The sequence below is a fragment of the Saccoglossus kowalevskii genome, chromosome 3, assembly GCF_978046115.1.
Source record: "Saccoglossus kowalevskii chromosome 3, keSacKowa6.1, whole genome shotgun sequence".
Classification (NCBI taxonomy): Eukaryota; Metazoa; Hemichordata; class Enteropneusta; family Harrimaniidae; genus Saccoglossus; species Saccoglossus kowalevskii.
Window position 1 is genome coordinate 8375771 of NC_140643.1, and position 14101 is coordinate 8389871.

At 35.0% G+C, this 14101-nt stretch overlaps 1 protein-coding gene across 2 annotated transcripts in view; it reads left to right on the top strand.

The window, feature by feature from the left end:
- The first annotated feature begins 6441 nt into the window (after positions 1 to 6441).
- LOC102806604 (aldo-keto reductase family 1 member B1-like) overlaps positions 6442 to 14101 on the top strand; it is a 37378-nt gene continuing 29718 nt past the window's right edge. The window contains exons 1-3 of one of the 2 annotated variants that reach the window (XM_085497546.1): positions 6442 to 6535; positions 7064 to 7231; positions 9390 to 9506. In XM_085497546.1, coding sequence (XP_085353672.1) covers positions 6467 to 6535; positions 7064 to 7231; positions 9390 to 9506 — 354 coding nt within the window. In that variant the 5' untranslated portion in view covers positions 6442 to 6466. The remainder of the gene's footprint in view (positions 6536 to 7063; positions 7232 to 9389; positions 9507 to 14101) is intronic. The other variant, XM_085497547.1, reaches the window with a different exon arrangement.

Genomic DNA, 14101 nt, shown 5'->3' on the forward strand with positions numbered 1-14101 from the left:
TGATGGGAATAGATACCCGATGTTTTATTCGAATATTACCACCAATGAATGTGATGGAAATAGATACCCGATGTTTTATTCGAATATTTCCACAAATGAATGTGTTGGAAATAAATACCCCATGGTTTAGTCGAATATTACCATCAATGAATGTGATGAAAATAGACAGCCGATGTTTTATTCGAATATTACCACGAATGAATGTGATGAAAATAGATACCCGATGTTTCATTTGAATATTACCAATAATGAATGTGATTAAAATAAATACCCCATGTTTTATTCGAATATTACCACCAATGAATGTGATGGAAATAAATTCCCGATGTTTTATTCGAATATTACCACCAATGAATGTGATGGAAACAGATACCCGATATTATATTCGAATATTACCACCAATGAATGTGATGGAAATAAATTCCCGATGTTTTATTCGAATATTACCATCAATGAATGTGATGGTAATAGATACCCGATGTTTTATTCGAATATTACCACCAATGAATGTGATGAGAATATATACCTGATCTTTTATTCGAATATTATCACCAATGAGTGTGAGGGAAATAGATACCCGATGTTTTATTCGAAAACTACCACCAATGAATGTGATTAAAATATACTCCATGTTTTATTCGAATATTAACACCAATGAATGTGATGGGAATAGATACCCGATGTTTTATTCGAATATTACCACCAATGAATGTGATGGCAATAGATACCCGATGTTTTATTCGAATATTTCCACCAATGAATGTGTTGGAAATAAATACCCCATGTTTTAGTCGAATATTACCATCAATGAATGTGATGAAAATAGACACCCGATGTTTTATTCGAATATTACCACCAATGAATGTGATGGAAATAGATACCTGATGTTTCATTTGAATATTACCAACAATGAACGTGATTAAAATACATATCCGATGTTTTATTTGAATATTACCGCACATGAATGTGATGGAAATAGATACCCGATGTTTTATTCTAACATTACCACCAATGAATGTGATGGAAATAGATACCCGATGTTTTATTCGAATATTACCACCAATGAAAGTGATGGAAATAGATTCCCGATATTTTATTCGAATATTACCACCAATGAATGTGATGGAAATAGATACCCCATGTTTTATTCGAATATTACCACCAATGAATGTGATTAAAATATATACCCATTGTTTTATTCGAATATTACCACCAATGAATGTGATTGAAATAAATACCCGATGTTTTGTTCGAATATTACCACCAATGAATGTGATGGGAATAGATACCCCATGATTTAGTCGAATATTACCATCAATGAATGTGATGGAAATAGATAACCGATGTTTTATTCTAATATTACCACCAATGAATGTGATGGAAATAGATACCCGATGTTTTATTCGAATATTACCACCAATGAAAGTGATGGAAATAGATTCCCGATATTTTATTCGAATATTACCACCAATGAATGTGATGGAAATAGATACCCCATGTTTTATTCGAATATTACCACCAATGAATGTGATTAAAATATATACCCATTGTTTTATTCGAATATTACCACCAATGAATGTGATTGAAATAAATACCCGATGTTTTGTTCGAATATTACCACCAATGAATGTGATGGGAATAGATACCCGATGTTTTATTCGAATATTACCACCAATGAAAGTGATGGAAATAGATTCCCGATATTTTATTCGAATATTACCACCAATGAATGTGATGGAAATAGATACCCCATGTTTTATTCGAATATTACCACCAATGAATGTGATTAAAATATATACCCATTGTTTTATTCGAATATTACCACCAATGAATGTGATTGAAATAAATACCCGATGTTTTGTTCGAATATTACCACCAATGAATGTGATGGGAATAGATACCCCATGATTTAGTCGAATATTACCATCAATGAATGTGATGAAAATAGACACCCGATGTTTTATTCGAATATTACCACCAATGAATGTGATGGAAACAGATACCCGATGTTTTATTCGAATATTACCACCAATGAATGTCATGGAATTAGATACCCGATGTTTTATTCGAATATTACCACCAATGAATGTGATGATAATAGATACCCGATGTTTTATTCAAATTACCACCAATGAATGTGATGGACATAGATTCCCGATGTTTTATTCGAATATTACCACCAATGAATGTGATGGAAATAAATACCCGATGTTTTGTTCGAATATTACCACTAATGAATGTGATGGAAATAAATACCCGATGTTTTATTCGAGTATTACCACCAATGAATGTGATGATAATAGATACCCGATGTTTTATTCAAATTACCACCAATGAATGTGATGGACATAGATTCCCGATGTTTTATTCGAATATTACCACCAATGAATGTGTTGGAAATAAATACCCGATGTTTTATTCGAATACTACCATCAATGAATGTGATGAAAATAGATACCCGATGTTTTGTTCGAATAATACCACCAATGAATGTGATTAAAATAGATACCCGATGTTTTATTCGAATATTACCACCAATGAATGTGATGGAAATAGATACCCGATGTTTTACTCGAATATTACCACCAATGAATGTGATGGAAATAAATACCCGATGTTTTATTCGAATAATACCACCAATGAATGCGATTAAAATAGACACCCGATGTTTTATTCCAATATTACCACCAATGAATGTGATGGAAATAGATACCCGATGTTCATTTGAATATTACCAACAATGAATGTGATTAAAATAAATACCCGATGTTTTATTCGAATATTACCACCAATGAATGTGATGGAAACAGATATCCGATGTTTTATTCGACTATTACCACCTATGAATGTGATGGAAATAAATTCCCGATGTTTTATTCGAATATTACCTCCAATGAATGTGATGGAAATAGATAACCGATGTTTTATTCGAATATTACCACCAATGAATGTGATGATAATAGATACCCAATGTTTTATTCAAATTACCACCAATGAATGTGATGGACATAGATTCCCGATGTTTTATTCGAATATTACCACCAATGAATGTGTTGGAAATCAATACCCGATGTTTTATTCGAATACTACCATCAATGAATGTGATGAAAATAGATACCCGATGTTTTCTTCGAATACTACCACCAATGAATGTCATGAAAATAGATACCCGATGTTTTATTCGAATATTACCACCAATGAATGTGATGGAAATAGATACCCTATGTTTTATTCGAATATTTCCACCAATGAATGTGTTGGAAATAAATACCCATGTTTTAGTCGAATATTACCATCAATGAATGTGATGAAAATAGACACCCGATGTTTTATTCGAATACTACCATCAATGAATGTGATGAAAATAGATACCCGATGTTTTATTCGAATAATACCACCAATGAATGTGATTAAAATAGATAATCGATGTTTTATTCGAATAATACCACCAATGAATGTGATTAAAATAGATACCCGTTGTTTTATTCGAATATTACCACCAATGAATGTGATGGAAATAGATTCCCGATGTTTTATTCGAACACTACCATCAATGAATGTGATGAAAATAGAAACCCGATGTTTTATTCGAATATTACCACCAATGAATATGATGGAAATAAATACCCGATGTTTTATTCGAATAATACCACCAATGAATGTGATTAAAATAGATACCCGTTGTTTTATTCGAATATTACCACCAATGAATGTGATGGAAATAGATTCCCGATGTTTTATTCGAACACTACCATCAATGAATGTGATGAAAATAGAAACCAGATGTTTTATTCGAATAATACCACCAATGAATGTGATTAAAATAGATACCCGTTGTTTTATTCGAATATTACCACCAATGAATGTGATGAAAGTAGATCCCGGTGTTTTATTCGAATATAACTACCAATGAATGTGATGGAAATAAATACCCGATGTTTTATTCGAATAATACCACCAATGAATGTGATTAAAATAGATACCCGATGTTTTATTCGAATAATACCACCAATGAATGTGATTAAAATAGATACCCGTTGTTTTATTCGAATATTACCACCAATGAATGTGATGAAAATAGATACCCGATGTTTTATTCGAATATTACCACTAATGAATATGATGGAAATAGATACCCAATGTTTTATTCGAATATAACCACCAATGAATGTCATGAAAATATATACCCGATGTTTTATTCGAATATTACCACCAATGAATGTGATGGAAATATATACCCGATGTTTTATTCGAATATTACCACCAATGAATGTGATGGAAATAGATACCCTATGTTTTATTAAAATATTACCACCAATGAATGTGATGGAAATAGATACCCTATGTTTTATTAAAATATTACCACCAATGAATGTGATTAAAATGAATACCCGATGTTTTATCCGAATATTACCACCAATGAATGTGATGGAAATAGATACCCGATGTTTTATTCGAATATTACCACCAATGAATGTGATAGAAATAAATACCCGATGTTTTATTCGAATATTACCACCAATGAATGTGATGGAAATAGATACCCGATGTTTCATTCGAATATTACCAACAATGAATGTGATTAAAATAAATACCCGATGTTTTATTCGAATATTACCACCAATGAATGTGATGGAAACAGATACCCGATGTTTTATTCGAATATTACCACCAGTGAATGTGATGGAAATAAATTCCCGATGTTTCATTCGAATATTACCACCAATGAATGTGATTTAAAAAATACCCGATGTTTTATTCGAATATTACCACCAATGAATGTGATGGAAATAGATACCCGATGTTTCATTCGAATATTACCAACAATGAATGTGATTAAAATAAATACCCGATGTTTTATTCGAACACTACCATCAATGAATGTGATGAAAATAGATACCCGATGTTTTATTCGAATAATACCACCAATGAATGTGATTAAAATAGATGCCCGTTGTTTTATTCGAATATTACCACCAATGAATGTGATTAAAATAAATACCCCATGTTTTATTCGAATATTACCACCAATGAATATGATTGAAATAAATACCCCATGTTTTATTCGAATATTACCACCAATGAATGTGATGGTAATAGATACCCGATGTTTTATTCGAATATTACCACCAATGAATGTGATGAGAATATATACCTGATGTTTTATTCGAATATTATCACCAATGAGTGTGAGGGAAATAGATACCCGATGTTTTATTCGAAAACTACCACCAATGAATGTGATGGAAATAGATACCCGATGTTTTATTCGAATATTAACACCAATGAATGTGATGAAAATAGATACCCGATGTTTTATTCGAATATTACCACCAATGAATGTGATGGAAATAGATACCCGATGTTTTATTCGAATATTTCCACCAATGAATGTGTTGGAAATAAATACCCCATGTTTTAGTCGAATATTACCATCAATGAATGTGATGAAAATAGACACCCGATGTTTTATTCGAATATTACCACTAATGAATGTGATGGAAATAGATACCCGATGTTTCATTTGAATATTACCACCAATGAATGTGATTAAAATGAATACCCGATGTTTTATCCGAATATTACCACCAATGAATGTGATGGAAATAGATACCCGATGTTTTATTCGAATATTACTACCAATGAATGTGATAGAAATAAATACCCGATGTTTTATTCGAATATTGCCACCAATGAATGTGATGGAAATAAATACCCGATGTTTTATTCGAATATTACCACCTATGAATGTGATGGAAATAGATACCCGATGTTTTATTCGAATATTACCACCAATGAATGTGATGGAAATAGATACCCGATGTTTTATTCGAATATTACCACCAATGAATGTGATGGAAATAGATACCCGATATTTAAATAACAACTTGAACATCTGGCATATTTACACATTAACGAATGAATAATAAATCAAATACGACGAAGCCGTACTTTATGGGTCGATTTTATGTTTGCCCTTTGTCGTTGTGGCGAGCTGCATCCTGTTGTTCTCCAATAATAGCGTCACCAGCGCCCACTGTTAGATTAGCATGTACAAATGTACCAACGCACCAGAACTAGCAGAGGCTACCAGAGTAGTTGTGACCGGTGTTGCTGCTAACCCCGGTGTGGTCATTCGTCGTGCTGCCTGCATCGATTGAAGTGACACAATTGAATCTCTTTTCTGACTCACATAGAGTTTCACTTATGAATATTTATTTATTTATTTAGTAAATGTGGATGTGTATCGCGGAATGAAAAGTTTGTTAATTAAATCAAGATACGTCATGGAAATACATTCCAAAGACAAACATATTGTACTGGATTCCCATTTAGCGTGATGCCACGAGCTTGGCGCTACATACTAAATACAGCCTTGATTGGCTTATACGTAATCCAACAATATTCATGACTAGTAGACGCATGCGCAATACATAAATACTTTTCTACCTAGAGGCGAGGCGAAATGGCTGTCCCATCCTTAAAATTGAATAACGGATGTACTATGCCGTTGATAGGCTTGGGAACATGGAAGGTTGGTTATTACGTAATACATGTATTGGTATTGTATAATTATAGATACATTCTAAATAGGATATAAATTGTGATAGAATGTTTAGCATATTTAGTAACGAGATTCTATTCAATTCTAAATTCATGTTGCTAAAATTGTCATTGTTGTACCATCAATCAACTATACAACTAAGGAAAAACGGAATATTTATAAATAGAATGTTGAAACTAATCATATTTTTCCGTTGCAAACGTGTTAGTGAATCATTTTGTTGTGTAGATTCTAAGACTGCTGAATCTCCATTCATTTAGCAACGTTACATATGCGTTGGTATCCCGTCACGTGTCGTTGGTACGTATTTGGTGAAAAACAATTGCTGGTGATCAAAAATACAATTGTCGTACGAGGCATTTATTACTGAACAAATATCGCGATATTTAAAATTTCGCGCAGCTTGCAAATCACTAGTTGTAGTAAAAAAAATACTTATCGTATTTTTAATATTTCGCTGTTAAAAAGTGATGGTATGTTTACTTATCTCGTCATCAGATGGATTCCACCGGTGTTGGCGCTGCTGTGAAAGCTGCCATTGACATTGGTTATCGCCTCATCGATACTGCATGGTGCTATGGTAACGAGAAGGCTATTGGTGATGCTTTAAATGAAGTACTGACTGGTAGAACAATTACTAGATCCGAATTATTTATCGTAACCAAGGTGACAATTAGAATAGTGAAATCCAAGCATGTGTTGGTTGGCATAATAATACATGTACAGTTGTCAACATTTTTAGGGGAACGCTTTGAATACCAAGCAATACGTTTCCTACTACCATTTTATATGTTTATATAAATATTTATATTTTTAGCCCATTTAATACAGACTGATTTGTCTAGAATACTATTTTCACATATGTTAAATAAAAAAGACAGTATATTGCAATACGTTATAGGATGACAAGAGATCGTTCACCATTCTATAACCAATATTGTTAAGTGCTAAATATACCATTCGACTAGGCAGTCGGTCTGATTTGAGAGCCGATCACTTTTACCCCCATTTTTCTGATTTTCGGGAATTTAGCAAAATGTAGGCAATATATAAGCAATTTTGAGCCACAAATCGCGTTAAACGTCGATATTTTTGGTTCCAGTTTTTACCTGGCTGCGGAGCACTCCCACTCAGAATACACCCCGGTTTATTGAATCAGCACATAGCATTACAGAAGATGACATTTTAGTCTGTATTGGTCTTCACAGTAAAGAATGCTGCCGTTATGTCGTGGGCTTACTTTTATATAAAACATGACTACATTAGCTACAGGTAGCTGTGGAGTACGAGGAGATATTAAAAGCTGAAAACGATCGATGTTCAAAGAAGTATCGAGCGTGAACGAGTCTTAGAACGCAAGCGGGTCTCGTTCATTTTTGACGTCAGACACAGGGATAAACTGTGGTATATCAGGTATTTTAGACCGGCTCGCGCTCACAAATCTCTCAACTTTTTCGAACTAGAACCCGCACTAGAATAGAACACATAACCTCTTAAATATAGTTAGATTTTCAGCCCAAAATATCTTCTCATGCTCGACAACCAGTTGTAGGTAATGTGATAATGTTTTATAAAAGCAAGCCCACAACATAGCGGCTAAATTATGTACTGTCAAGATCAATACAAACTCCTTCAATACAAACTGACATTTCCGGAACGCGATGTACCAGCAACTGGATGAAAACCACTGTTAGAGTTTACGCCGCCGATTTATAAAAGGATTATGGAATGCCGGGCGTGCTTTTGACAATTATTGCACGGCTCATCGGGTTTCTCATCGCGTTGTGAGACCGGGCAATACGAGGTATATGATAAACGTGAACATTGCGACCCTTGGGCACTTAAAAATAGAAGCATGAAAACATTTTTATTTAGAGTTACGCAAAAGAGAAAAACAAAACAAAAAATTATTGCCGTCAGCAGTGGCTTGTTCGTGAAGCCGAAATGTTGGTCGATGCTTAAAATGAATCTATGAGGCGTACGGCACTAGTCGGTGTCTGTATTTTTTTTATTATGGCGAATGAGATGATGTTACATATATCAACGTTGCCGTTAACAAGAAACTACCCAAATAAACTTCGCAACGCCGAAATATGGCTGTAAATTTACGCCATCGCTCGATGTATGCATATTCGCTTAATGCTAGTACCAGTCAGTTTCATTTAATCACCGTTGCAAATAGAATGTTTTAGGTGTTATATCAGATTTGAAAATTGATTTTAGTGCTTCAAAGTTATTTCTGTATCTCAGAATAACCTTCAAAATAAAATTGGTGTAATACAATAAGATCCCCTGAAGATAGTAAACACTGATTTTGGCGAGTTCACTCAACATAAACATATGGTAATTATGTTTTTGCCTGCTATTAACAGTGCATATTGGTGATAAACGAGACACTTACATATATTGATAGACTAAATTTCATAATCAAAGTGTAATTGAAGTGATTTTTGTCGAAATGCGTAATTTTACGTCAAAATGGAAATTAAAGATACCTTTTAAACCAACTCCATCACAGATCCGAAAATAAAAATCTACCTGCACCTGTACGTCTTTGGGAGAAAATTCGCAAAAAAAATTGACAAACCCAGCACACCAGAGGTGGGCGGACGTGGCTCACGTCAATATGAGCCCCTCCCTCTTACCGAATTGTTGGATCCGCCAGTGATGGCTGTACTGAAAGTGTTTATTTACTAATACATGATGTCATACAATATTAATTAGTGGATATCTTTACTTTAGCGTTAAGTTAGCGTATATTTATTATACACTCCTTTTAGTTTATATTATTTTTATTTACCTTTCATTCGTCCATGTTTTGCAGTTGTGGGCAACACAGATGGCACCCCAGGACGTTCACAAGCACTTCATGGAATCTTTAAAAAGTCTGCAATTAGACTATATTGACTTGTACTTAATTCACACCCCTACTGCTCTAGAGGTGGGACAATTACACTAATTCTCTGACACAATTATTATATACAGTTAGACAATTACACTAATTCCGCGACTCAGCTATACACCAATTCCATGACACAATTGTTGTTCACTTTGAAACAATTACACTAATTCCGCGACTCGGCTGTACACAATTATTGTTTACAGTGAGACAAGTACACCCAATCCATGACACAATTGTTGTTTACAGTGAAACAAGTACATCCATTCCATGACTCAATTGTTGTTTACAGTGAGACAAGTACACCCATTCCATGACACAATTGGTGTTTACAGTGAGACAAGTACACCCATTCCATGACTCAATCGTTGTTTACAGTGAGACAAGTACATCCATTCCATGACTCAATTGTTGTTTACAGTGAGACAAGTACACCCATTCCATGACTCAATTGTTGTTTACAGTGAGACAAGTACATCCATTCCATGACTCAATTGTTGTTTACAGTGAGACAAGTACATCCATTCCATGACACAATTGTTGTTTACAGTGAGGAAGTACACCCATTCCATGACTCAATTGTTGTTTACAGTGAGACAAGTACACACATTCCATGACTCAATTGTTGTTTACAGTGAGACAAGTACACCCATTCCATGACTCAATTGTTGTTTACAGTGAGACAAGTACACCCATTCCATGACACAATTGTTGTTTACAGTGAGACAAGTACACCCATTCCATGACTCAATTGTTGTTTACAGTGAGACAAGTACACACATTCCATGACTCAATTGTTGTTTACAGTGAGAAAAGTACACCCATTCCATGACTCAATTGTTGTTTACAGTGAGACAAGTACACACATTCCATGACTCAATTGTTGTTTACAGTGAGACAAGTACACCCATTCAATGACTCAATTGTTGTTTACAGTGAGACAAGTACACACATTCCATGACACAATTGTTGTTTACAGTGAGACAATTACACCCATTCCATGACACAATTGTTGTTTACAGTGAAACAATTACATCCATTCCATGACTCAATTGTTGTTTACAGTGAGACAAGTACATCCATTCCATGACACAATTGTTGTTTACAGTGAGGAAGTACACCCATTCCATGACTCAATTGTTGTTTACAGTGAGACAAGTACACACATTCCATGACTCAATTGTTGTTTACAGTGAGACAAGTACACCCATTCCATGACTCAATTGTTGTTTACAGTGAGACAAGTACACCCATTCCATGACACAATTGTTGTTTACAGTGAGACAAGTACACCCATTCCATGACTCAATTGTTGTTTACAGTGAGACAAGTACACACATTCCATGACTCAATTGTTGTTTACAGTGAGAAAAGTACACCCATTCCATGACTCAATTGTTGTTTACAGTGAGACAAGTACACACATTCCATGACTCAATTGTTGTTTACAGTGAGACAAGTACACCCATTCAATGACTCAATTGTTGTTTACAGTGAGACAAGTACACACATTCCATGACTCAATTGTTGTTTACAGTGAGACAAGTACATCCATTCCATGACACAATTGTTGTTTACAGTGAGACAAGTACACCCATTCCATGACTCAATTGTTGTTTACAGTGAGACAAGTACATCCATTCAATGACACAATTGTTGTTTACAGTGAGACAAGTACACACATTCCATGACTCAATTGTTGTTTACAGTGAGACAAGTACATCCATTCCATGACACAATTGTTGTTTACAGTGAGACAAGTACACACATTCCATGACTCAATTGTTGTTTACAGTGAGACAAGTACATCCATTCCATGACACAATCGTTGTTTACAGTGAGACAAGTACACCCATTCAATGACTCAATTGTTGTTTACAGTGAGACAAGTACATCCATTCCATGACTCAGTTGTTGTTTACAGTGAGACAAGTACACACATTCCATGACTCAATTGTTGTTTACAGTGAGACAAGTACATCCATTCCATGACACAATTGTTGTTTACAGTGAGAAAAGTACATCCATTCCATGACACAATCGTTGTTTACAGTGAGACAAGTACACCCATTCAATGACTCAATTGTTGTTTACAGTGAGACAAGTACACACATTCCATGACTCAATTGTTGTTTACAGTGAGACAAGTACATCCATTCCATGACACAATTGTTGTTTACAGTGAGACAAGTACACCCATTCCATGACATAATTGGTGTTTACAGTGAGACAAGTACACACATTCCATGACTCAATTGTTGTTTACAGTGAGACAAGTACACACATTCCATGACACAATTGTTGTTTACAGTGAGACAAGTACACACATTCCATGACACAATTGGTGTTTACAGTGAGACAAGTACACCCATTCCATGACACAATTGGTGTTTACAGTGAGACAAGTACACACATTCCATGACACAATTGTTGTTTACAGTGAGACAAGTACACCCATTCCATGACTCAATTGTTGTTTACAGTGAGACAAGTACACCCATTCCATGACTTAATTGTTGTTTACAGTGAGACAAGTACATCCATTCCATGACTCAATTGTTGTTTACAGTGAGACAAGTACACACATTCCATGACTCAATTGTTGTTTACAGTGAGACAAGTACACACATTCCATGACTCAATTGTTGTTTACAGTGAGACAAGTACATCCATTCAATAACACAATTATTGTTTACAGTGAGACAAGTACACCCATTCAATGACACAATTGTTGTTTGCAGTGAGACAAGTACACCCATTCCATGACTCAATTGTTGTTTACAGTGAGACAATTACACCCATTCCATGACTCAATTGTTGTTTACAGTGAGACAAGTACATCCATTCCATGACACAATTGTTGTTTACAGTGAGACAAGTACATCCATTCCATGACTCAATTGTTGTTTACAGTGAGACAAGTACACCTATTCCATGACTCAATTGTTGTTTACAGTGAGACAAGTACACACATTCCATGACTCAATTATTGTTTACAGTGAGACAAGTACACCCATTCCATGACTCAATTGTTGTTTACAGTGAGACAAGTACACCCATTCCATGACACAATTGGTGTTTACAGTGAGACAAGTACACCCATTCCATGACACAATTGTTGTTTACAGTGAGACAAGTACACCCATTCCATGACACAATTGTTGTTTACAGTGAGACAAGTACACACATTCCATGACACAATTGTTGTTTACAGTGAGACAATTACACCCATTCCATGACTCAATTGTTGTTTACAGTGAAACAAGTACACCCATTCCATGACACAATTGTTGTTTACAGTGAGACAAGTACACCCATTCCATGACACAATTGTTGTTTACAGTGAGACAAGTACATCCATTCAATAACACAATTATTGTTTACAGTGAGACAAGTACACCCATTCAATGACACAATTGTTGTTTACAGTGAGACAAGTACACCCATTCAATGACTCAATTGTTGTTTACAGTGAGACAAGTACACACATTCCATGACTCAATTGTTGTTTACAGTGAGACAAGTACATCCATTCCATGACACAATTGTTGTTTACAGTGAGACAAGTACACCCATTCCATGACATAATTGGTGTTTACAGTGAGACAAGTACACACATTCCATGACTCAATTGTTGTTTACAGTGAGACAAGTACACACATTCCATGACACAATTGTTGTTTACAGTGAGACAAGTACACACATTCCATGACACAATTGGTGTTTACAGTGAGACAAGTACACCCATTCCATGACACAATTGGTGTTTACAGTGAGACAAGTACACACATTCCATGACACAATTGTTGTTTACAGTGAGACAAGTACACCCATTCCATGACTCAATTGTTGTTTACAGTGAGACAAGTACACCCATTCCATGACTTAATTGTTGTTTACAGTGAGACAAGTACATCCATTCCATGACTCAATTGTTGTTTACAGTGAGACAAGTACACACATTCCATGACTCAATTGTTGTTTACAGTGAGACAAGTACATCCATTCAATAACACAATTATTGTTTACAGTGAGACAAGTACACCCATTCAATGACACAATTGTTGTTTGCAGTGAGACAAGTACACCCATTCCATGACTCAATTGTTGTTTACAGTGAGACAATTACACCCATTCCATGACTCAATTGTTGTTTACAGTGAGACAAGTACATCCATTCCATGACACAATTGTTGTTTACAGTGAGACAAGTACATCCATTCCATGACTCAATTGTTGTTTACAGTGAGACAAGTACACCTATTCCATGACTCAATTGTTGTTTACAGTGAGACAAGTACACACATTCCATGACTCAATTGTTGTTTACAGTGAGACAAGTACACCCATTCCATGACTCAATTGTTGTTTACAGTGAGACAAGTACACCCATTCCATGACACAATTGGTGTTTACAGTGAGACAAGTACACCCATTCCATGACACAATTGTTGTTTACAGTGAGACAAGTACACCCATTCCATGACACAATTGTTGTTTACAGTGAGACAAGTACACACATTCCATGACACAATTGTTGTTTACAGTGAGACAATTACACCCATTCCATGACTCAATTGTTGTTTACAGTGAAACAAGTACACCCATTCCATGACACAATTGTTGTTTACAGTGAG